Consider the following 25795-nt stretch of genomic DNA (forward strand, 5'->3'; position numbering starts at 1 on the left):
ACAAGAAGTTGACATTCAACTGTTCAGCTTTTATTTAACTCAGGGATATGCGGGCAAAACAAAACAACAGAACAGTTGAACATGAATTGGTTATTGAGGGTCACAGTGGTCTCTCCTGATTCCTTATGGAAATTGTTTGGTGGAAACTCAGAAGCCCTCTCAGGGCATCAGCTTGAGATGTATAAAAAATGAATTTACATTTATTCCAATTTAAATGTAATTTCTCTTTGATTGTGATGCTGTGTGCTGCTTGTATTTCATTATGGAGAACTGAAATTATATTATGGATTGCCCATAAAAATACATGAGAGCTTGTATTGCGTCAGTGATTAGACTACCTCCAATTGTCCTAAGACCCTAAAGTATCCTATCCTTAACTTTATTAATTGCACTTAGCCACCAGCTAGCATTTAATACTATTTGTTTAAGGCTCAACTCATGGTCAATCATTCCCTGCCTTCTTACCCACCTACCTTCCTCGCTTAAATTAGAATGCCTATCAGTTAGAATATAACAACTGAATATGACCCTTAGTGGAGGGAGCCCAATTTAGGAATAAAACCGAGCCTATGTCTCGATGGCAATATACTGTATACAATATAATTTTTCACATTCAGACAGAGGTAGTTTGTCTGAGAGCTCCAAGTTTCTAGCCCATGTATAGGAGCCATAGATGGACACATGACTGAAGATGTCTACCATGGAGACTAAAGTCTTGCATCTGGTGCAGCAATCTGATGCCTCTGTGGTGGGATTCTTCCAGCTGCGAGAGGAAACAAAAATATATTTTTACGTTTAAAATGAAACCGATTTAACTTGAATTCATTCATAATAGGAATATTTCCAAAACATCTTAATAAGTTTCAAATAAGTGAACTGTCTTACTCATTATATCTCCTATTTTTCTGATGGCTGCTTTTTTGGCTTGGAACTCACTCGGTACTCCTCTGAAAGCAAGAAACCAAAGAATGGGTGGTTACAATGATTAAAAAGCACTTTAAAAAGTTGAAATGAAAGGCAAGTAAGGTAAAGTTGTACTTACACTCTTGACTTTGTCACAGCATCCAGTCTTAGCAGTGAAGATAGAACATTTTTCTGGGTGTCAGATGAAAGTGCTTCATAGGAGTTCAGCTCACCTGTGAAGCACAAGGACATTAAAAGGAATGAAAGAATACAACAATATGATGCAACACACAACACCTTCAGAGACTGAACATTACCAGACAGGATGAGCTGTGAGGCCAGGGTGCGTACTGCAGGAACCAGCTGCTTCTCTGTGAACACCTGAACACCCTCCTCACACAGGTAACTGAACACCACCTGACCAAAACAGTTACAGAGACACAGACCATGACCACACACCGGAATAATTTCACATTTTTAACCTGTTTAATTTTTCAAGGATGTTAGCAGATGGCTTACAAATCAAATATAGTAGGAATTACACAAGTCATTTTGAATTTGGGTTAACTGTTCCTTGAATCCGGCTCACATACCTGATAGGCATCTATGAAGGGCTGTAGCAGCGCTCGCAGGAAGGCAGTCGTGGTCTGCCCCTCCTCAGTCTCTTTCACTTCCTGATCACTGACTTGAACAGCACCACACTTCCTTAATAAGTGACAAGACTCCTCAAAGTCCTGAAAGTAAACACAGACAACAGATTAAAATCATATGCAGCAACTGAATCTTCCCATATGAAGTCTTTCATATATACTATACATACAGCAACCTGTTTTCTATTATTTTATGTTAGCTTTATATATATATTCTATATAGCTTTATATATATATTCTCTGAATCAGGTACAATGTTTGGGTGAGATGATTAGTTGCTAGTTGTAACCATACTTGAGAGGTCTTGCCAGGGACAAAGATAAATTCGTTGGAGAATACATCCTGCAGGAAGCTAAAGAAGTTGAAGATGTCCTCTGGGAGCAAAATAAAGACATGATGAGACAGGGATAAATCTAGTTTGAGAGTTTCTGTGTGTGTAGTACTAATGGTTCCTCACCTCTGCGTGTGCTTTGTGCACTGTGTATGGCCACAGCAAGCATAGCTGGACGTGCAAAAACATGCATCGCCTGGTTTCTATAGAGAGCCACCATAAGAACAGGCCCCGCCCTCCTGATTACACCCTCCGCTGGGCTGATGGGCTGGTTCCCTACAGGCCCCTCCTCCTCCACCAGGTGGACTCGCCCACCTTCACAGCGAACCACAGAGCTATGCAGGGCCATGTTAGATGACATCACATCAGAGTCAGGAATTTGCTCTGGAGAGGAAGAAAAACACAAGACTCAAGTCCATGAGTGTCTTCATGTGTATCTGTGTGTTTGTTTGTAACAGTTCCTCAAGGTCTCTCCCAGGTAAACTAGCTTACAGATGGTAAACTTGTGTCAAGTTGATTTATCTTATCTCTATGATAAGCCTAATCAGGTCAAAGTGACCACAGAATTTTCAGTTCTGACCTTTAACACACTAGACTGTTGGTGCAGTGGTTCCATTGCCCCATCCCCCCCTCTCCCCAAACACAAAATACTAAATTATGTTAGACTGTTGTCTGTTCAGACAAATAATAGTGTGAGAAAGAATCAATCCATAGAGCCTCCTACCAGGCCAGTGCAGGCGGGCCCCGAAGCCCAGAGCCAGGTCCCTGAGCCAGAGGGTCCTTTGTGTCAGGAGATCCCAGGCCAGGCTTCCCTCCTGGGCCGCTGGGAGGCTCTGAAGCAGCAGGCAGGCCATGAGAGACCAGGGACTAAGCACCACCCCCTCCTCCTGGACACACACCACCAGGTGGGCCAGCCAGCTCACACAGGCCTGGGTCTCTGGGCTGGGCCTCTGGGGAAGGTCTCTGTGGAAAGGGGGGAGAAAGGAGTGGGGATAAGAGAGCTTAATAATGGTAAGAAGCTATGAGTGTACAAAGTTGTCGGAGAAGAACAGTATTAGTACATGACCATCACTGCTGTGCCTACTCATAAATACAACCAATTCAGTACAAAGGCTCAGGCCATAACATTTAATCACGAGGCATCCCCATAAAAACCTTCAACTGCAATCGTATAAGGCGTGCGTTCTCTGCACCTGGGGATGAGGTTGTACTGGCAGCGGTTGATTTTTCCCTGAGATAGCTGTCGTACCGACAGAGGGTGTCCAAAGTACACATGCATACTGCCATAGTCCTCATCCAGAACCTTTCTGGCTTTAAACAGGCCCTGGAGAGAGTGAGACAGAGAGAGTGAGACAGAAAGAGTGAGACAGAGAGTGAGACAGAAAGAGTGTGTCAGGGGGGGGGGGTAAAAAAGGGGAAGGGGGCAGAAAGAGAAAAAAGGGGGTAAGGAGGAAAAGAGATGTGTGTTGAGGTTGAGTAGCTTGAGTTTCTGTTGAGAGACATATGGATATGTTATAGACATGCAGACTTGTACCGTGGTGGTCTCTTTAGGTTTGGGTATCCCCAGCAATTCATGGGCTAAGAGGGATTCCTCCAGTACCCTGTCATAGCTAATACTGATGGGTATCAGATTGATGTCATACACCTCCGCTTTAAAAAAGGGCTCCAATACCATATGCATCATACCTGCACACACACACACACACATAAGAGAACCATTAACGTCATTTGCATCTCAGCAGTTGTTGGTATGAATATCTGAACAACATCACCAAACTAGACTCACCAAGCTTTGGTGTTAAAGACTTCAGAGTGCGACTTCTGAGACCTTCCACATAGAACTCCACAGGAGCATATCCTTTCTAGGGACACACAATGCACCATTTACCGTAACACAACTGAGCTAAGTGACGATTCGCTATAAATGTTGCTTTTGCATGAATTCATGTTGCTTCTTTTGGCAATCAGCACACATAGAGTTAGAATATGGTGAGGTCAGCGTGTCCATAGCGACTCTTACCCTGACGATGGTTTTGACGTACTCAGAGAGCACGGCCCAGTACAGCTTGTCTGAGCCAATAGCACGACGGATGAAGAAGGCTCCGCAGCGACGCAGGATCTCCCCAATCATCTTCATCCCCATCAGAGCTAGAGGAGGGGGCGGACGAGGGGACGGATGGTTAGACAGACAAACCGACAGATACGAAGCAAGTTAGAATGACAGAATGTAAATGACATTAACTTGTTATAAAAAGTCTAACCTCTTGTTTAAATGAAGTTATGCCCATTAAGAAAATCTTAACATAATTGTCAACTTATTGCACATACAATCGCATCTATAGACAATAATTTGATATGATCAGAAACAGACAGATCCATTAGACGTTCTATACAACTGTAATAGATACTTGCGAATTCCTGCAGCAATTACGGGGATGGGGAGGTCATAGGTGAACAGAATGTAGGACAGAACCAGGAAGTCTATGTAGCTCCTGTGATTGGGCATCAGGATTACTGGAGACTCCTGAATGGCTTGTTGAAGCTGAGGGGGTGGAAAAAAAATAAGCAAGATGAATTGTCTGAACTACTTTAGTGGTATTATGGAAGTAACACAGCACTTAACACCTTGTTTACTTCTTCCTTTACAGTCTATTTTGACGGAAATGTCAATCTACAACATTTACAGTTTAAACAGGCCATAACCTGTTAAGTAAGTAAACTGGTAATGTTTTCATTACCCAGATGAGTCCGTCCTTATCAGATGTTCAGAGCACAGGAAAAGTATCTGGATTTGTGCAGTGCTGTATATTACAGTGGTAGATTCAGACTCCATACTGACCCTAATCAGGCCTTCCTGGTTGACATGGATGTTCCTGAAAAGCCTCTTGAAGACTTTAGTGAAGATGAACCCCAGCAGTCTGATGAAGCCTAGTTGTAAGTTATGAGACATCTCCTCCAGTATCCCAGAAGCCTCCTCTCTCACTACCTCACATGTTTTCCCACTCTCCATGGCAACCTATGGACATATCCAGAATGAGGTTGTTCGTCCAGGTTGTTGTTGTTGTTGTCGTCAAACCTTCATCCTTGACCTTCTATTACTAATCAATACTGAACATATTTTTGGTTTCATGCACACATGGACACACACACCTCTTTAATGACATAGCTCAGGTAGTGTGATTCAAGCACAGTTCTGTTGAGGTCCTTCACGGAGCATGGCGGAACTCCCCCGTAGAGTTGGGGGTTAAAGGTCCTGAAGGCATGGCCAAGGTCACTGCTCCTTCTTCTCTCTTCCAAAATGTCCATAAATTCCTCCACCTCCAAGTCCAGCTTTTTCTGCTCAGACAACAGACAAGAGAATTACTAGGCTCTGAACTTTCAGTTTCATGTGAAATGAAACTAAACGTGACAGTCACAAGATATATCATATTCCACCTATTGTATGCTCTCCTAATGAAACATTATTTTGCAGCCAGTTGATTAACTATAGGCTGCGGTCAGTCAAGACATTGGCAGGTGCACAGACTTATTTTGACAATAGAGCTTCGTCTACAGCCTGTGTGGCTAGTTCACTCTCAGACTGCGGGGCCCTAGTCTGTGGAGTTAACAACCGAGTTGTAGCCTATGGATAAGACATTTTACAACATTGTCCTTGCAATGACAAGCCTGGTAACCCCTCGAATATCACGTAAGTCTAATGTGAAAATAAGTAGACTACAAAATGATAGCAATAAAAAACTATCACGTAGGCTATATGCACGTCTACAACAATAGCGACCATATTTCAGCACTGTGAGTAGCACTTAACCAACAAAAAGGCACAAGAGCAGGGACATCCGAAAACAACAAAAACCTATTTACGTACCAGGTTTTCCATTGTTCACTGAAGGTTTAGTTTAGCAGGTTCTTGTCCTGTCCCATTGTAGCAATGTTTACTTTACTCGAAGATCGCACAACGTAGAGGATCTCCTCTCCTCAATCGACCCCGGGGCTAAAGCCAATAGGTTCGCTGGATTTCGGGAACTCCTCCCGTCACGTTTCCCTAACCACCCATAATCCTTGAATGAATGCTTTCGAGTGGTTATGTCCCGTTATCCGACATTTACCATTTACAAAAGACAATCGTATAAAACTGAAGACACCATATTGAAAGAGGAAACAATTTCCACACTATATGAGTCAAGATGGATGCTGAGACTTGCCTACCCTGCATTATTTTGTTTAAGGAAGCACCTGTGCATTAACTGCTTTTAGTGCAATAGTCTTGCCCATGAGTATTTTGTTAGCTCTGAACAGTGGTTTCCCCCTTGACTCGTGACCCATCACAGGCCTGCCCTGAAATGCACCTACCATGCATATTCTGAATATTCCAGCATCAAATTATTCTTATTCCCATCTATCCCCCCCCTGCCAGGGGGTGCTTTTCACCGGGACAAACTGTAATGCCAATGTTGCTGTTCAAGTGCGGAAGTGTATAGGCACTAGCTTAGTGGGCTTAGTGGAAATGCAACATATTGCTGTCCTACATTTACTAGATTGAACCATAGCCCTACTGTAGTATATTTTCATTGAATTTTATTACAATTTTAAGTGTGACTCTTTCGTATCAGACATTAATATACTGTATAATCATAAATGAAAAGGTGAAACAATTGTTATCTTTCACTGAAAGAATAACGTTATGAATCTGCCGTCTTTTTCTAACATGCGGGGCCCACTTTCAATAATCGGCTGAAGTGCTTTTCAAAGAGAACTATTGTTTCCTTGTTGGTATTAGGAAAATTTTTCTCTCAACCTTCCTTAAGAAAGTCCACCTCCTTCAAAATTGCATAGTCTGTTCTACCCATATACTTAGACCTTTAAATATTTCAACGGATTAAGGTCGAATTACCTTGGTTCAACCTCTTTTCTCTAATAAGGATATTATTTAGGAAACCCAAATCTGTTTGTATCTGAAGGGTGACACACTACATATACTACATTAGTGGAGGATACTGGTGATTGATACTATTATAATGCACTTACTGTATAAAAATATGATGGCTATAGCCAGCGTACAACACAAAGCAAATACAATAAATGACTATTTACTATCAAGCAATTCAATATACTTTTGCTACCAACAAAATCAAACTATTATGAAATTCACACAACTCTGCAATTATCGTATGAAAAAACACACACTTAAATCAAAATGTTATTTACTTTGCAGGCAGGTAACACAGGTAAGTGTGAAAGATGTGCTTTGTTTTTCTGCTCCCTATGCAGTGGCTTCTGGAAGGCCTATTTATTTTGAAATTAGTATGGTGATAATGCAAATACATATTACATAGAAAAATCTGATTCAAATAGATATCATGCTCTTGAAGAAGAACATCTTTGAAGATTGTGTGCAAAAAATCATATATATTCTGTACATGTACTGTATTGATTGTTGTTATCGATAAGATCACAAGTTCCAATGTGCTAACGTTACAGCCTGTGGTAGATACAGTACATAGCTATAAAAATGTTAAATCCATTAAAATCTATCGAGAAGCATTTCTACCTGCTATAATGATGATTTGGCACAGAATTATGGTCTGCTGAGTCAACAATTGCATACACTTTACACAATAATAATGCGTACACATACTATTTACAATATAAATACTACAGTTCAATACATATGTGTCATTAAATGCTGCATTGCATTGTATTAAATACTCTCAGTCATTCCTTCAAGTGAGAGGCAAATCAGAGAAAACAACTCAAACATAAATTAAGTGAAATGAATAAGTGAAAATGACCTTTCATATTCCTATGCATTGAGCCTTCGTAAGGCTTTACAAACATGATGAGGCCCCCATCCAGCCAACATCTTACGTTGTAAAGTGCTCTCATGTATGGTGTGCGTGACAGACATTCTACAGAATATCCAGCTGTTGTGTTCAGTGTTGGATGACCTCTCAACACTTATCTAGATGTCAGTCACATAGTAGAACCAACACCTGAATGTACTGTATCAAAGGTGTTCTGGATTTACCTCAGAGGTTGTCTTCCTAGAAATGATCCATTTGTAGGACTTTGTAGTAGGCAATGAAAACCAACCCCAGTAACAATCATTTACAGCAGATGCACAACTATTTGACCCATCTACAATAACTTTGACCATGTTTTCCATCAGAATGTTCGCCCCTCAGTTGGGATAGACTGATCCCAGACCTGTGTCTGGGATGACGCTGCTAGGAGCTGCTCAGTGCTGCTGACATTCCAGTGCCGCTGTCCTGTGGAGGTTCTGGTGAGGGTGTAGTCGCGGGGGTGTCCACCAGGGGGAGTTGTTCCCTCCAGTAGTTGAAGTGGCTGTAGGTGTCAGAGCCAGTGACATCACAGGCCTGTCCTTGGACCAGCAGGGGGAAGACGTGGTCCACCACCTCACACAGACGGCCGTACCTGAGACACACACAGACACAGACACACAGGCACACAGGCACACAGACACACACATAGACAGACGGGGAATTTAGGATGGATGGAACGGAGAGCCCCTTTCAGCCATGACAGGAAGTCAGTGAGAGGGAGACATACGAGGAGATGTTGGTTTTGGCGTGTTCTTGTATCAGCTCTCCCTTGGGGTTGACCGTGAAGATCCTGTTCAGAGGAACCCCCACCTCCTTGTAAGAGTAGACATCCTGGAGAACACACAACACCACTTCTCACAACAACACAACAGCCAACACATTCTTGATCAACACAATCAACTCTGCAGAACTACTATTCTCAAGACACAAACAAACAAAACCATCTAAAACCACCCTTCCACCCCACCGGCAGCCCCACCAGCAGCCCCAGCCCCAGCCCCAGCCCAAGCCCCAGCTCTAGCCCCAGCAGGACTAACCGTGGCTCTGTTTCCAAAGGCAGCATAGAAGGGCTCAGTGTTGGGTAGGAACAGCTGCTTGATGTCTGTGAGACACTCCACCTTGAACTTCTCAGGCTTCTTCTCTATCACCTCTCTGCCAAGGACAGAATTAATGCATGTAGCATTTATTCACAAGTAAAGTGTGTCATGCGCTTGTATATTTATGATGTCTATCTATATGGTGTGTGTATGTATGTGTGTGTGTGAATCTATATGATGGATGTGTGTTTTTATATGGTATGTGTGTGTGTGTTTCTATAATATGACTACATGATTGTGTGTGTGTTCCCCACCTGTGCAGGGCAGAGAACAGGCTGCTGGGGCTGAGCAGCACAGGGCCCATGGGCAGCATGGTTCCTCTCTCGTTGACCCAGTTCAGGTATCCCCGGGTCATGTCTGCCATGCCTATAGCCCTCGCTGAACAGTACATGAACTTATAACCATTCCTGAGGGAGACAGAAAGAGAGAGAGAGAGAGAGAGAGAGAGAGAGAGAGTTACTGCTTCCACCCTGGATGTGACTGAGGTGGGAGGCTGGCAAAAGGAGGCTACACCATGAGAAGTTAGTCCACTGGTAGAATGTGTGGTGGCACTCACTGGCTGACGCGGTGGTAGAGTCGGGCGATGCCCTGGTGGGTCCAGTCCTTTCCCAGGGTGGGCAGGATGTGGCCCAGGGTGTCAGATCTGGAGGGTGGGACACCAGCTGTTTACTGGAGTTCAGAGCATATTGGCACACAGCCACACACACACAAAGGTATGCCAACACGTGGAACACATCCACGCATCAAAGCCACACACCTGTAGGCCTGCACACACCCTCACACACAGAGACACACACCTGTAGGCCTGCACACACCCTCACACACAGAGACACACACCTGTAGGCCTGCACACACCCTCACACACAGAGACACACACCTGTAGGCCTGCACACACCCTCACACACAGAGACACACACCTGTAGGCCTGCACACACCCTCACACACAGACACACACCTGAAGGCCTGCATACACCCTCACACACAGAGACACACACCTGTAGGCCTGCACACACCCTCACACACAGAGACACACACCTGTAGGCCTGCATACACCTCACACACAGAGACACACACCTGTAGGCCTGCACACACCCTCACACACAGAGACACACACCTGTAGGCCTGCATACACCTCACACACAGAGACACACACCTGTAGGCCTGCACACACCCTCACACACAGAGACACACACCTGTAGGCCTGCATACACCTCACACACAGAGACACACACCTGTAGGCCTGCACACACCCTCACACACAGAGACACACACCTGTAGGCCTGCATACACCTCACACACAGAGACACACACCTGTAGGCCTGCATACACCCTCACACACAGAGACACACACAGGCTCGGCTCCAGGTCAACTGGTGTCATCGCCAGCTACCTGGTGATGGTTCCGTCGATGTCGGAGATGACGATCTTGTCGTCCCAGCTCCACAGGTATATCCTGCCCTGGCATCGACAGGTGCCCTGGTACTGGGTGGTCACACTGAACACCACATCATTAGCACCGTCTTTCAGCTGCAGACTGGCCTGCACACATACACACACGCACACACATATGATGACGGGATTTGATGTCTTTGTCAGATGTCATTATATGGAAACAGTAACCCCATAGTAATGCTTTGGTGACAGTTACTCCATGGTAACGCCATGGTAACGGGGGTCTCACCAGCTGCTCGGAGGTGAGACGGAGGGTCTTCCTGTAGCAGACGCTCCCCGGGGTCAGCAGGGGCTCCGCCTGGAAGCTTCCTGAGCCCCGATTGGCCGAGCGATGCTCCTCGTCACTGGAGGAGGACTCATCCTTCATCCTGAGGGGAGAGCAGATCTCTCTTGTCTGTACTGTCTGGTACACGTCTGTGTTGACAGAGTGTGTTCTGTTTTATGTCTATTGGTTTCCTGACGGCCAGACCGTGTATGCTGAGTCCTTGAACATGCTGTGTGTTTGTGATGCCTGGTACATACCTGGTCATAGAGGACATAGTGAGGGTTGCCTCCTCCCCCTCCCCTCCTCCTGCCTCTGATATAGAGTCCTGCACACACAGGGGACACGCTTAGTATACACACTACAACGTGTGGTCAGAGTGTTACGGGTGTGTGTTCTGGTGTCGTGAGTACCGATTTGGAGTCGCTGTTCCTGCCCCTCCAGGAGAACCACCAGCGACCTCCTTTCTTGGGCATCTTCTCCTTCATGATGTTCTCCACTGTAGCCTGAAGCAAATGCACACATGATGCTCAACTAAAACACAAACACAGTGCAAAACACGACCACCCACTGGAAAAACATAAACACAACTTAAACATGGAGGGGGGGGGGATTGTAAAATGAATAAATGAATTTCTGCACACTCAGACAAATGTGTTTACATCTAACAGTGTGGAAACTCAAAAAGATAACTGTGCTGTGGAGCAGGGCAGTGATGGAGGGATGAGGAAAGAGAGGACGGGGGAGTGAGAGAGAGAGGCAGGAGGGCAGAGAGAGAGAGAGAGAGAGAGAGAGAGAGAGAGAGAGAGAGAGAGAGAGAGAGAGAGAGAGAGAGAGAGAGAGAGGGCGGGAGGGGCCCTGAGCAGGCGGAACAGCAAACAAACAGGGCAACAGTCAAAGTCACAGACAGACACAGTTCTAAAGCCAGACTTCCAGACACACACAGACGTGCAACAGTCAACAGGGAAGAGCAGGCAGACGCACGGGGCTGGAGCCAAACAGGCTGGGGACACAGTAGGAGAGGAGGCTGAAGGCTGAGAACACATAGCCCAGACACGAGCACTTAGATGGGGCACAGAGAGATGGAGCAAGAGAGAGAGAGGAGGCAGAGAAAAGGGTGGGATAGTGGAGGGAGGGAGACCATGGGAAGCGTTAATGGACGGAGGAAAAAAGGAGAGAGAGAGAGAGAGGGACAAAGGATGGACAGAACGGAGGGAGAGGGAGGGGGCCGAGAAGAAGGTGAGAGGGAATGGAGAAAGAGGAGAGGAAAGGATGATGGAGGGAGAGGGGGGAGAGAGAGGGAGGAAGAGGGAGGTCAGAAAGGGAGGAACAAACAGAGGGAAGAGACGTGTTTACTGGAGTGTTAGGAGTTAGGAGCATCACTTCCTGGTTAAAGTGGAGGAGGTGGAGGGAGACTGAGGAAGGTACGGTCACAGATAACCAACAACACACCACAAAGCGGGGTTGGTAAATACTGCTAGAATATGACTTCATTCGATTTATACAGATAACATTCAACAAAAACAGAAATTTCAAAACAAACAAGCTCAAAGAAAGAGTCAGAGACGTTGCCTAAGCTTGTCTCTCTGTCTACATCTAGTAAAGATATACTGTGGTTTATACCATATTGTCAAACAGTACAAGTGATGAGCCCCATGACTAAAGTTTCTAGCAGTCGGGATTCACGATTACAGTCAAAGAGGAGAGAAGCTAAATCTATTACCCAGGAAGAAAGATACCTATCAAATATCTTATACTTGAAGAAAAGACAGAGATAAACAATGAACACTTCATGACAAACTTCTACAACTAGAGCAATTATGAGTTAACATGGAGGAATCAGCTGCATTTCTGATCCTGGCCACCAGAGGGTGTGTGTTCTTACCTTTGGCAGAGGCTTCTGGTAGACCTGCATGGCCAGCATTATGGGAGCAGCACTGGTCCAGTTGTAGTACCTAGGCAACAGCAGGATGACATTGCATACTCTGCTGTATTCTACTGTCACTCTACCCTCTCTCTACTGGTCCCATATGCTCTCTTCAGCTTTCACCGCAGCATTGGCCGGAGGGCATTAATCAATACTGCTGTGTGTCCACTTTACACAACCGATCGATATGTGATTGGTGATCATTCGATTGGGCGAAAAACCGCATTCCAGAATGCAAGTAATGTGGTGTTCTGTACCAAACACAGGAAGTAGGTAGTCACATTACTAAGAGAACCCTTTTGAACCAAGGGTACTTACTTGGTTCCAATCTTCACTACCAGGTTTGGGTCATCAATGATGGATGGATTCTCTGAGAATTGCTGGTAGGAGATCGCTCTCTCCTGGAACTGAACTGGTGGACAGGCAGTCGGACCCACAGAGAGAGACAGAGACACAGGAAATAAAACACTGTCAGACAGGATCCACAAGGAGCAACATGGAAAGAGTCAAAGTTCCCAGTGATTCCAGCTCCTCCACATCCCTGTAAGTGTTGACACGCGGTCGGTGTGTTCACCTGCAGTTATCTCTCTGTTGTCAGTGAGTCCTCCGCACAGGGAGATGGCGATGTTGGGCAGGTCTCCCATCTGGTCAGACAAGCTGTCCAGGCCGCTGTCCACTCCGCTGCCGGCTAAGGACTGAGGTGATTGGCTGGCGCTCCGCACGCCCATCTGGGACCCCACCCTCACGGAGCTGCTGGCTCCATCACTGAGGGTCAGGGTCACGCTCAGTCAGGTGTGCCGTTCCACTGGAGCTTTTGCTTACAGCACGGTCGTTCCTGTAGTCCATGTGTGTGTGTGTGACTGTGTAAAGGTATGTCCGTGTGTGTCTGTGCATGTGTGTGTGTGTGTGTGTCATCACCTCTTGGGGAAGTAGAGAGCAGCCACCTCCGGTTCCAGATCAGTGATGTCATCCAGGTAAATCCCATCAGATCCCAGGTGGCGGCTCCTCTTGTCTACACACACACACACACAAACACATACACCCATACACAATTAATCTTTACTTCAGAAACAGTGTTCAAGAAGATTGAGTCATTCATTGTCAAGACTGAGTTCTTCACTTGTTTAATTCATAATTCATTTGGGTATTACAAATACGTTCATATGACAAAGGAGGCAGGGTTGAAGGGTACCATACCATTCTTCTTGGAGGGAGAGTCTGTGGGTCTGGCTGGGCTCCCCCTGTTGCCCCCCCCCTCCAGGACAGGAAGCATACGGGCAGCTGTGGCCCTCTCCACTTCTTTGCAGGCTGCACTCACACACTCCATCTCCTGCCCAGCCCCTGCCCCAGCCCCAGCCCCTGGACTGGTGTCCCTGAGCTGGGGCACAGTGAGGGTGAGGGAGTGGGGACCAGTGTCTGGGGGGGCCTGGTCTCCAGAGATGGTCCTGAAGTGTGTGCTGTCAGACACACGGATGGAGACAGGAGCCATAGTGGAACCAGCAGGATCTGGACTATGAGAGGGAGGGAGGAGAGAGGGCTGGAGGAGAAAGAAGGAGAGAAAGAAGGAGAAATGAGTGTGACACACAGTTTAAGACTCCCTCCCTCCCTCCCTCCCTCCCTCCCTCCCTCCCTCCCTCCCTCCCTCCCTCCCTCCCTCCCTCCCTCCCTCCCTCCCTCCCTCCCTCCCTCCCTCCCTCCCTCCCTCCCTCCTACCTGTGCAGCATGTGGCAGCTCTCCCCAGGCCCACAACATCTCAGGGTTGTCTCTGTCCTGATTGGTCAGCTCAGACTCGCTCCTCGGCATGGAGGTGTGGGAGTCATTGGCAATGCTATGCAACAGACAATGACAACATTTACAATTATTCAACAGATAATATGGATGAAGGTTAAAGCAAAACATATCAAACTGTCTATGTGAGAGAACCAAGGGAGGAGAGAGAAAAAAAAGGAGAGAGAGAGGAGAGAGAGACAGAGGAGGGCGTCTACCTGATTGAGGATGGAAAGAGAGACGTCTGCTGTGGACAGGAGATGGAGAGACCACCTGATGGAGGCAAAGAGAGAGAGCACATCTGCTCTACCATGGTGCTGGGGAGAAAGAGAGAGAGAGTTACACAGGTCACAGGAATGGTTCGGTGGTCTGGTTCTTCTGTCATTACTGGAACACATGAATGAAGAAGCTGTGGTGTGTAGAAGCTGTGGTGTAGAAGCTGTGGTGTGTAGAAGCTGTGGTGTAGAAGCTGTGGTGTAGAATCTGTGGTGTGTAGAAGCTGTGGTGTGTAGAAGCTGTGGTGTGTAGAAGCTGTGGTGTAGAAGCTGTGGTGTGTAGAAGCTGTGGTGTGTAGAAGCTGTGGTGTGTAGAAGCTGTGGTGTGTAGAAGCTGTGGTGTGTAGAAGCTGTGGTGTGTAAAAGCTGTGGTGTAGAAGCTGTGGTGTGTAGAAGCTGTGGTGTAGAAGCTGTGGTGTGTAAGCTGTGGTGTGTAAAAGCTGTGGTGTAGAAGCTGTGGTGTAGAAGCTGTGGTGTAGAAGCTGTGGTGTAGAAGCTGTGGTGTGGAAGTGGGTGCTACCTCTGGGAGCGGGTCCACTCTGGTTCTGAGCGGAGGAAGGAGGAGCGTCTACTGCTCTGCATGGCGGCCTTGGAGCCCTGCAAGGACGAGGATCTGCAACACACACACACACACACACATCAGACATGCATGTCACACACACACACTCTCAGGGTGACACACACACGCTGAGACAGACATACATACACACACACACACAGGCACAGGGTCTGCCTGGGTACTTTCTCAGAGACAGAGAGCATTGTGGGAAGATAAGGAGTTACTGGAGTGTGTCCAACCAGAGGGAGAACACACATACATACTCACACAAACACACCATATACATGCTAAAACACATACACAATTTATGAAACACACACAAATACCCCAGTCTGCCCATTAATTTGCGTCTGTATTATTCAGAATGAAGCAACTTGAACTCCAGTCACAGGAAAACTAGACAAACACTACAGCTCTGTCACTCATCGATAGGAATCTGCAGTCACAAGGGACTTGGGTGTGTGTATGTGTACTGGTATGCGTGAGCAGAAGTGTGTGTGTGTGTCCCGTTTCTCTCAAAACAACCAGAGGTGGACATAGAGGACATGCCAAAAAACACATGGTGTTGTCCGCCCCCCCAGCCCCCCTCCACACACACACACACACACACACACACAAACACATATACACACACGCACGCAAGGAACTGGATGTGATTCTTCAATTTCTGAGAGAACATTGTGACCGCTGTCGAAGCTTGTTTACCTCTGCAGTAGAGCACAGCAGTTCTTGCACACACACACACACGTGGACAGACACACACTCACACACACACGTGGACAGACACACACTCACACACACACGTGGACAGACACACACTCACACACACACGTGGACAGACACACACTCACACGTGGACAGACACACACTCACACGTGGACAGACACACTCTCACACGTGGACAGACACACACACACACACACACATGGACAGACACACACTCACACGTGGACAGACACACACACACACACACACGTGGACAGACACACACTCACACACACACGTGGACAGACACACACTCACACGTGGACAGACACACACTCACACGTGGACAGACACACACTCACACGTGGACAGACACACACTCACACACACACGTGGACAGACACACACTCACACTCACACGTGGACAGACACACACTCACACGTGGACAGACACACACTCACACGTGGACAGACACACACTCACACGTGGACAGACACACACTCACACTCACACGTGGACAGACACACACTCACACGTGGACAGACACACACTCACACGTGGACAGACACACACTCACACGTGGACAGACACACAATCACACGTGGACAGACACACACTCACACGTGGACAGACACACACTCACACGTGGACAGACACACACTCACACGTGGACAGACACACACTCACACACATGCAAGGACAAGAAATCCCCTGAGTTCCTATCTTTCCGTTCCTGATGAGTCCCCAGCGAGAATAACTGAAATGGATTTTAAGATCTGTGTTCCATTAGTCTTTCAGTCTCAACCAAAATGCAGACACACACAAACACACTCACACACACACACACACACACCTACCTGATGTTGTCATCCTCCCTCTCCTCATCTGAGCTCATGTCGATGGTGAACATGTCTTCGTCAGAGTACTCTCCGCTCTCCTCCCTCCTCCCACTCTCCCCCCGCACCTTCCTCCTCCTCTTCCTCCTCTTCTTTATCATCCCTCCTTCCTGCTGGGACCCCAGGACAGGAAGAGAGGTGCCGGGGGCGGGATCAGCGTTGCGGGACACGCCCCTCCCAAGCTGGGCCTCCATCAGCCCCGCCCCATCAGACAGGATTGGTGAGGTCGCCAGGTAGGGCGGAATCACTTCCTGTTGGGACAGGAAATGAACTAGATCAGATAAAGCTGTATAATGAGACGGTTTTGTGTGTGTACGCATGTGTGTGTATGTTTGCACAGTAAGGGACATATGTTTACAGGCATGTTGGTGTATACTAATGGCTCGAAGTGACTGTAAGCACAATAACAAAACATAAACAAACACACACTTATAACCATGCTCCGATCCACAGGACCCCAGATGGGCTGAGGGCTACTGTGGATCTAGAGCAAAAGCAGAGCAGTCAGTAGGAGAAGATGCCATGTCCCGTCTCATCATCCAAGCACCACCACAACCCCCCCCCCCTACCCACAGTCATGGGGCATGGTAACATTGTGGTGAAGATACAGTAAAGCCATGGTGAAGACTATAATACCACGGTAGCAACACGGTACCAGGGCCCAGACTCCAGAGCTGGGCTGCGTGTGTTATGCGTTCAGAATATGAAACAGGGAATTCTGACTCCATAAATAGACCTGTGCTCTTCCCCTCTGAGCTTGGAAGAAGAGAGGATGGGGGGGGGGGGCGGTGACAGGGGGACGCTATATTTAGGATGGGGTGGGGAGGCAGAGCAGAGCAGAGGACAAGGTCCTGCCATCTCTCTTTCTGTCTAAGACCCAGATGGAGTCACACACACACATGCACATGAACAGAAGAGGAATTAAACAGTCAACAGATTATTGAGCCACTCAGTGTGTCCATACACAATAAAGCCTCTTAGTTATGCAAAGCTTCTGGTTGGAGCACTGTTTTGGTAAAAAGCCTTTACCAGGGACTGACCAGAGCACCCACTCACAGACAAACAAGTAGGCAGGCGGGCAGACAGACAAACAGTTAATCTGAGCCTGCAGATTATGAATGCTGTAGTTTAATTCTGTGCTGGGGAAAGAGCCAATCATTCCCTCCCTCCGCTTTTCATCACTCCTTCCAACCATCTCATCCACTGCTCCCTTTCTCTCATCCTAACTCCCTCTCTCCCTGCCCTCCCTCCTAGCTCCATCCCTCTCTCCCTGCCCTCCCTCCTAGCTCCATCCCTCTCTCCCTGCCCTCCCTCCTAGCTCCATCCCTCTCTCCCTGCCCTCCCTCCTAGCTCCATCCCTCTCTCCCTGCCCTCCCTCCTAGCTCCATCCCTCTCCCCCCTCTCCTCCTCACTCCATCCCTCTCTCCCCTCTCCTCCTAGCTCCATCCCTCTCTCCCTGCCCTCCCTCCTAGCTCCATCCCTCTCTCCCTGCCCTCCCTCCTAGCTCCATCCCTCTCTCCCTGCCCTCCCTCCTAGTTCCATCCCTCTCTCCCTGCCCTCCCTCCTAGCTCCATCCCTCTGTCCTTTCTCCTCTCCTCCTTGTAGCTATGACTCATGTGTTAACCTAGAGCTGATTTTGACATCTCAGTACATGAATTATAGAACACACTTTAATGACTGCTTCATATGAACACTTGGACTCAGTTGTGTGTGTGTGTGTGTTGGGTTTAGGATTTGGGGCACTGACTGCAGTTGAGGTTAGTGTGTATGTAACAGTGTGGCCCTGACTGCATGTGTGTGTGTGTGCTAGTCTCATACCAGCATGTTCTCCGTCTCCTTGACAAAGAAGGCCTCTCCATTCTCCCCAAGCTTCATATGCAGGCTCACAGGCTCCCCGTTGATCTCTATGTCCACCTGGAACACACACAACTTACACTTAGACACAGGTGCACCTCTCTTCACATTGATCTCAGTATACTTTTCTGTCTTTCATTCATTCATTCATTCATTCACTCTCTCTCATTCTTTCTCTTTAATGACAAAACTGTTCTCCAATGTCTTCTCTCCATTTCCTCCACCGATGTCCATCCTCTCCACCCCGTGGCCTTTGTCCCAATGCCCCTTTACCTAGATCTCTATTTACACACCGACACACACCTACACACACACCAACACACACACACACACCTGATACCCCTGACCCCCTCACCAGTTTTTCTCTGGAGTGGAAGACCCCCATCTTGCCAAAGCGCACATGGAAGGGCGAGCAGTGCAGCGTGCCATCGGGCCGGCGCACCACAATCACGTCGATGCAGCCTGAGAGTGTGGCTGGGTTCAGGCCCCGGTACAGCTCCTTCACCTGGACAAACACCTGGCCCGCCAGCTGGCCCACGTAGTTCATGGTCTGAGACTGGGGGAGGGAGGGAGGGTAGCAGGGGGAGAAGTGGGGGGAGAGAAAGAGAAAAGGAATAGGGGAAGAGCAGCAGGGGAGGTGAGAATTGAGGGGCAGAAAGAGGGAAGGACAAGGACAGGAGGTAAGGAGGACAAGTACATAGTTAACTGAATGCTGTTTTTACATCTTTACAACCGTTTTTAACAACAGGACATCTGTGAGCATCTAGAAACTGGACACCTGCACACACACACACACACACACACACATGCAGACACATAGCTGGTGGCCTTTAGAACTGTTATCTAAAGTATTACACACCTCCCTCTCACTCACACACACACGTTCCAGCACACAGTGCAGCGTGTTCTGCAGGCATTTAGATAGAGGTTTATGTGCTTTCCATGCCAGTCACTATGAGGAACAGATGGGCACTAATACCCTGTCCTAGCGCCCAAACACCAGGGGACACGCACAGCACCCAACTCATTAAGACTCGCTAAAGATCCTGCCATACTAAGTCAGAATAGTCTCCAGAGTCTGTACAGGTTTAAACTCTGTCAGTAACATTGCACTATCAGTAACATTGCACTACTGTACCTCACTGTACCTCGCCACCAGGCTCCTGTAGGGTCATTGACTAGTCACTGATCTGCAATTTTTGCAATTATTTATTGCTATCTGTATATTTAGGAAGTTTCACTTATTTAAGCTCAGCATAGATGTAAATTATGTTCTGTGTACTTCTATGTTATGTAATGCCAGGTGCTTGCGTTGTCTTGTCTTAAGAATTTCAGTGCCCAGTCTGACCTTGTGTTGTTCTGTGTACCTGACAAATAAAAGACTTGAACTTGGACTTGAACTTGAAACTATTACGAAGAGAGAAAGACTATCAACTACATCACTGCTGATATTGGATCATGGTTTAACATGCCCTAATTGCTCAATGAAAATGTATTGAGGATCTAGAAGTATCTATTGAGCAACTACTGAGCTACTTTTGAAGATCTAGTCATGAGCTATTAAGCATCCATATATAACAGACATTCAACTGGCCAACTGTCAACCAGTTACAGTAACAACATTCGGGGGATTGTCCTCAGGGGAATCACTGTCAAACACAGGCCACCGGCAGCAAGCTGACCTATTGACCTTAGTACAAATAATTTGTGTTGACAGCTGGTAGATAGACTGAAACTGTCAGTGTCTCCCTGGCAGGACAGGTTTATGATAAGATCCACCTGCAAGGCTCGAGTCATAGCGTCTAACATGCCTGCACATATACCTACATACACACCAACACACAGATGCACACACTGATCAAGACACACACACACAAACACACTCTCTGTCTTGTTCACACACAACACACAAACACACAGACTAGGACACATCGTGCCAGACAGATGGCTTCCATTGGCAGAAAGTTCCTCACCCTAATGATATAACGGATGGCTCACGCCCATGTAATACTGAGCTTCCTATGGAGATATCAACTAGGCCTGGAGTCATAAAATAGATGTTTAGAATAACACAGCAAAAGCTGAATGCATACGTAGTGCCTACTTCATCTTATATCCAAAAGTAAATATAAGATAGATACAGTATATCTGGTGATGTAATTCCTGTATTGTCTCTCTTCATTCCTTCTTTTATCACCCTTTCTATCTTCCTCTCGTTTGTCTACCATGGCATTTAAGAATGGTTACATAATTGCGCGCGCATGCACTCAAAACACAGGGGTCATCCCCTTCTGAACACAAACACACGTGTTCACACAGGAACTCATTCAGCTGGAGGGCTTCCTCTGTTTCCTCCTCAAGGACATGAACCTGCTTCCTGGTTTCCCACCAATCAGAGGCACCAAAACAGCCCAGCACTGCTAACCCTTACCCTGGACTGCAGGTGGATCACAGGGAAACACAAACAACCACCATGTCCACTGATACGCACACTTATGGTACACACACTTACAGTATGCATGTCTATACACACTTACAGCTACACACTCAAACACAAACTGGATGTAGACACTTAATGTTACAGTTATGGCAGTACTTGGTTAAAGTGAAGAATTCCGCCTTACGGTGATAACCAGGGCTAGGTTCATAGGGTAAGTGACTATAAGAGGCCATCCACATGAATTGGCCTTCAATTTCTCTCTCTATCTTTGTCTCTCTCTCTCTCTCTCTCTCTCTCTCACACACACACACACACGCACGCACACGCACTAATGACATACAAGGGTCACGTGAGCAGCACCGACTCACCCATCCCAAGACTGTCTGACAGGGCGGCTGACTTGTCACCAGTGAATGGCTGAAGCCGCTACAGACCTCGTCCTTAGAGACTCTGGTGAACTGCGTGCTTACTATGCTCATGTTTACAATGATTCATGCCAATGTGGAATAGACAGATAGCCTATCCACCAACACATATTCCCATTCAAATGATCGATTTCCATTCAGAGAATTGGAAATGTCAGTAGCCCCGCAGAAATTATGTATGATATGATTATACGATTAAAAGATGTCAGCGAATTACAAATAAAAGCACATGGTAGAACGTTGCATGGACAGTAACGGTGAAACGTCGGTTTTCTTTAAGTCTGTCTTGTCAAACCAGTATGTCAGAATATGTAAACAACCGCCCACTATAGGTTCTACCTCTTGTGTATGGCTGGCATGGTTTCCCACACATAAAGCTAGAGCAATAACCCATGCTAAAAAGACCGCACATATCCTTCATTGTCTATTCCTACAAATGGTGCAGTACAAGTGTAGACAACCCGCTAAATATCAGCGCTGGACATTGAAAATTCATACATACATTACTGAAGGCAATTTGCTTCAATATCTCGTAGCCATCAAAATATCGTCCCGATGTCTCGATTTTGCGGCTTACTTATAGTCTCATTTCAACTGCTGGGACGCCTACACATTGTAACGCCTCTTGAATCGCTTCTGACATCTGATCTTGCATAGTGTATTTAAAGCGCTGGGAATATCTGTCCTCCCAGAAAAAATTGTCTTGTACCACTTCCTACGTCACTGAAAGTAAACGGTCCAATCAGGGCCCACCAATCCGAGAGGCGGCGCGTTGATTTAACACGAGCAAGTGTTGTAGCCAATTTTACATCCTTTTCTTGGTAAGACCTCAAACTATTATTTCGGTTTAATATCACACAAACCTCCCTACACTACTTTTATGGGAATCATTGTATTTTTTATCTTCTAAAATATCACGCAAAAGTAAATGTGCATTCCAAATCAGTGACAGGATCATAAACCATCTGCCTCAGGTCCAAGGCTGTCTTTACTCCACTTACAGTGATTCACTCTCTCTCCAGATAGTGTTTATCATTTTCCTTAGGTGGGGCTAGACGTGTCTGTACATATGGCCTTGTTATATACATTCATGGCTGGTTACCACCCCAAGCAAACACAGAGAGGATGAGGGTGAAATGCCCGTTCAGCTCATTCCCGAGATAAGATCCTATCACTGATAAATCCATATTTGGCACAATGTATGGCTTCTCAAAGAGGTGTCTTGTGTAATCATACATTGGTATGCACAACAGCCTGCAGTGCCTTTTTTAGAAACATGCACACCATGGGCTGGAGCCCCCCCCCAAAAGTTTAATTAGCCCCCCCAAATCCTTTCAATACGTTTTTTATTTTTATTTTAAAATTTTAAATCTAAATTTGTGAATTTCTCTTCCTAAAACCCACTAGAGGACACTATTTAAAAGGACATTTTCAAAAATTTGAAGTGCAAATGTGAAGTTTCACAAAGCAGGGCTACAGTCCAAAACTCTGACAAATGGATCAATGCTATGCAGTCATGCCAGCACCTATTGAGAAGCATCCTTATTTATATATATATATATATATATATAAATATGTGCTGAGGGGAGATCACATCTGTGCTTCTTAGTGGTCAGCTAGCTTAGTTACGGCTCCAGAATTCCAAGAACAGCATTGGGATGTTGTTTATGACATCACAGCCCTCCTTCCCTGTTACTTGACCCTGAGTTACCCTGAGCTGTCAAAGAGGGAACCAAGTCCTGTTTGTTATTCTTGAGTGTCCATGTGTGTGCACACGTGTGTGATCTGTATTTTTTCCAGTCTGTGAGGCCCGCTCTGCTATAGTAGTAACAGTGGAACTGCTGAAGGAATGTTGTTTTCTCAAAGACCTTCCGGCTAAAGTCAACAGCCGTGTGTAAGACAGAGAGAGAGAGATAGAAAGAGGAAGAAAGAGAACGAGAGAAACAAGGAGAGAGATAGAAGGAAAAAAAGGGAGAGAGAGAATCAGAGACAAAGATACAGTGAGATGGAGAGAGAGAGTGAGAGAGAGAGAGAGAGAGAGAGAGAGAGAGAGAGAGAGAGAGAGAGAGAGAGAGAGAGAGAGAGAAAGAAGCCCTCTGCAGGTTACAGTACTTGTGTGCAAGTTTGCACAGTGTGTTTGACAGACAAGTCCTGGCACATGGTGCTACGTCTGGTGCCAAGCCACAGTCCGGACAGGTGATGCCAGTGACAGGTTGTGGTTGGCAGTGACAGAGCGTCCTGGCCTGTGCCATCCAGCCCTGTGGGAGACTCCACAGGTTTCGTCACAGTGTGTCCCTTCATCTGGGCGAGGAGCACACATGAACCGCAGAACCCTCGGGCGGACAGCAACACGTGCTGCGCTTCTAGGAGTTCCTTGTGTAGTCAGTGTGCGGTGTGTGTGTGTGTTTCGGTGTGAGCCCAGGTCAACAGTAACTTCTCCCATGCTACTGGAGGACAGACTTGGATCACCGAGGATATGAAAGGCTAAAGGTCAGGGTTCAGGGGTCAGTGAAGGAGGTTGTTCCTGCTGCATAAGGTTTTGAGCAACAGTAAAATTGTTAACCATTAGGTGGGATTATAATTAATGGTCATTGTTTATTGGCCATTACTGTAACGTTGTCAGTTAACAAAGCCAACTAGTGAACTTTAAAGGTCTGTGATTTTCAACTTATCTTGAACATTGATCATGTGTTTGTGGCACAATCTGAGTATAGCAGTTCCACCTCGTAAAAACATGAGAGAGAGTGAGTGAACTGAAGAGAATGTTTTGGCATGAGCAAGTCGGAGAGAGAACAAGAAAAGAGAGAGAAAAAAGATCTTTCAGTCTAATCTCCCCCTTGGAACTCTGGGGTCAAGAATGCATTCACTTCGTCACCACGGAGACGAGGGGCAGGGGGGAGTCGACTGGGATGGGTTCTCTGGACCAATGAGAGCAGCTACTAAGGGGCTCATGATGAACTCTGCTGGCCCCTCCCCCCCGGCATGGAGTGTTGAGACATTCCAGAGCGCTGGGAAAGCTTGGTGTTTACCACCACTCACCTATTGTGTTTCCCACAGACTGGGGACACTGTTTCATGGGAGCAGTAACAAGAGATCACACTACCCCAACGTGACTGGCCTGACTGACAGAGAACACACACACACATACACACACATAAACAGGTGTATACTAAACACACATGAACACATGCAGACTTCATGTGTACTGGATCACTTTTGCTGGTAAAACCCATTGATTCCTACTCTTTCTTACTCTCACTCACTCAAGTTTTCCCTCTCAAACAATCTAGCCAGAATTCCTGACCACAATTCCTAGAAGCCTCTCTCTCCTTCTTCTTCTCTCTCTCTCTCTCTCTCTCTCTCTCTCTCTCTCTCTCTCTCTCTCTCTCTCTCTCTCTCTCTCTCTCTCTCTCTCTCTCTCTCTCTCTCCCTCTCTCTCTCTGTCTCTCTCTCTCTGTCTGTCTCTCTCTCTTTCTCTCTGTCTGTCTCTCTCCAGTGAACTCCAGGAATCAATAAAGGGTGTCCCCAACTCTGAGTGTTGCGTAACAGCTTGTGGGGGGAGTGACCTCAGTCAACTCTCTCTGGATCCAGGCTCCGCCCACCTCCTTATAAGGGAGAGACCGTGGGATCTTCCGACAGAGCAAATCACAGCACTACAGGACTGGGAAGTTGGTCTTTAAAATCATCTACAAATATTAAATGACCAGCTGAAGGAATCACCTGAGAGAAAACTGTGTTCTTGCTTGAATTCCAGATTTTTGGTTGAGCTTTTTTAGGTTGGTTGATTGATTAAACATAGGATCTGATGATAGCACATCAAAGTCTACAAGTTAAACACAAAGCTGATGTATGAGACACATGCACAGACACATAGGTAGCCTTACCCAGGTCCATGTCTCAAGGCTTTCGTTATCACTGTATTCTTCCTGATTCTCCTCTGTGGTCATAGTTCCATGGTAAGGGGCTGGCACTGTAAGATCCAGGACGTGTGCGTGTTTCAGAATGTTAGAACCCGCTGATCTGACTGTGTAATACTGTAATACTGAGTAGCCGTTCTCCTGCAAGGACTATATACTGGTTCTGGAGATGTTGTGGGACTAATTTTACCAAGCGTGTTCCCAGAAGGACGTTCCTGGGTGAAATGTGAGAAGGGTGAGGAGCTAGGCTCCTGACACCCAGACCAGGCTTTACCCTCTCTATCTGATATCACACACACACATACACAGAGAAGCACACACACACAGCAGCGCACACACACAGGTGCAAACCTACCCACAAACATAAACACACGCAGAGTAGCACCCACACACACACACACACACACACACACAGGAACATATACCCACAAACATATATAAACATACGTAGAAGAGCATACACACACACTTAGAGGAACACATAGGCACAAACA

General features: G+C 46.7%; 2 protein-coding genes and 1 long non-coding RNA gene across 5 annotated transcripts; 1 reads left to right on the forward strand and 2 right to left on the reverse strand.

The window, feature by feature from the left end:
- Window positions 1–8: 8 nt before the first annotated feature.
- LOC146260794 (dihydroxyacetone phosphate acyltransferase-like) lies at window positions 9–6037 on the reverse strand. The gene is made up of 16 exons (XM_084667571.1): window positions 5750–6037; window positions 5035–5220; window positions 4724–4900; window positions 4297–4426; window positions 3905–4032; window positions 3671–3746; window positions 3419–3570; window positions 3078–3208; window positions 2609–2847; window positions 2011–2268; window positions 1848–1927; window positions 1497–1637; window positions 1221–1320; window positions 1043–1136; window positions 886–947; window positions 9–763 (listed from the first exon to the last, which is right to left on the reverse strand). The coding sequence occupies exons 1-16, from the start codon at window positions 5759–5761 to the stop codon at window positions 708–710; spliced, it is 2022 nt and encodes a 673-aa protein (XP_084523697.1). The 5' UTR covers window positions 5762–6037; the 3' UTR covers window positions 9–707.
- Window positions 6038–7068: 1031 nt separating this feature from the next.
- lpin1a (lipin 1a) lies at window positions 7069–25488 on the reverse strand. 3 transcript variants are annotated; one of them, XM_084667568.1, is made up of 21 exons: window positions 25269–25488; window positions 18875–19075; window positions 18484–18579; window positions 16627–16916; window positions 15025–15117; window positions 14448–14546; window positions 14176–14290; window positions 13660–13999; window positions 13381–13474; window positions 13037–13227; window positions 12781–12874; window positions 12421–12490; window positions 10949–11041; window positions 10796–10863; window positions 10503–10641; window positions 10212–10360; window positions 9378–9464; window positions 9076–9228; window positions 8762–8876; window positions 8452–8555; window positions 7069–8316 (listed from the first exon to the last, which is right to left on the reverse strand). In XM_084667568.1, the coding sequence occupies exons 1-21, from the start codon at window positions 25329–25331 to the stop codon at window positions 8109–8111; spliced, it is 2862 nt and encodes a 953-aa protein (XP_084523694.1). In that variant the 5' UTR covers window positions 25332–25488; the 3' UTR covers window positions 7069–8108. The 3 variants fall into 3 exon arrangements, with proteins under 3 accessions (XP_084523694.1, XP_084523695.1, XP_084523696.1); XM_084667569.1 differs by lacking the exon at window positions 25269–25488 and adding an exon at window positions 21887–22056; XM_084667570.1 differs by lacking the exon at window positions 25269–25488 and adding an exon at window positions 21962–22030.
- On the forward strand, window positions 21068–25100 carry LOC146260796 (uncharacterized). The gene is made up of 2 exons (XR_014724721.1): window positions 21068–21170; window positions 24881–25100. It is a non-coding gene; the product is annotated as an uncharacterized LOC146260796 (long non-coding RNA).
- Window positions 25489–25795: the final 307 nt, after the last annotated feature.

Source organism: Hypomesus nipponensis, chromosome 12 (genome assembly GCF_054491055.1).
Source record: "Hypomesus nipponensis isolate SF chromosome 12, ASM5449105v1, whole genome shotgun sequence".
Lineage (NCBI taxonomy): Eukaryota > Metazoa > Chordata > Actinopteri > Osmeriformes > Osmeridae > Hypomesus > Hypomesus nipponensis.

Bases quoted from the DNA above. Each gene is read 5' to 3' on its own strand.
- lpin1a (XM_084667568.1), bottom strand. From the start codon at position 25,331: ATGACCACAGAGGAGAATCAGGAAGAATACAGTGATAACGAAAGCCTT. The intron at 14,000-14,175 runs GTAGGAGGGAGG...TTTCTCCTCCAG, and splicing joins AGCTGCCACATGCTGCACAG to CCCTCTCTCCTCCCTCCCTC. The intron at 10,642-10,795 runs GTATGTACCAGG...CTCTCCCCTCAG, and splicing joins ACTATGTCCTCTATGACCAG to GATGAAGGATGAGTCCTCCT.
- LOC146260794 (XM_084667571.1), bottom strand. The intron at 3,747-3,904 runs GTAAGAGTCGCT...GTGTGTCCCTAG, and splicing joins ACGTCAAAACCATCGTCAGG to AAAGGATATGCTCCTGTGGA. The intron at 1,928-2,010 runs GTGAGGAACCAT...TTTTGCTCCCAG, and splicing joins TGCACAAAGCACACGCAGAG to AGGACATCTTCAACTTCTTT.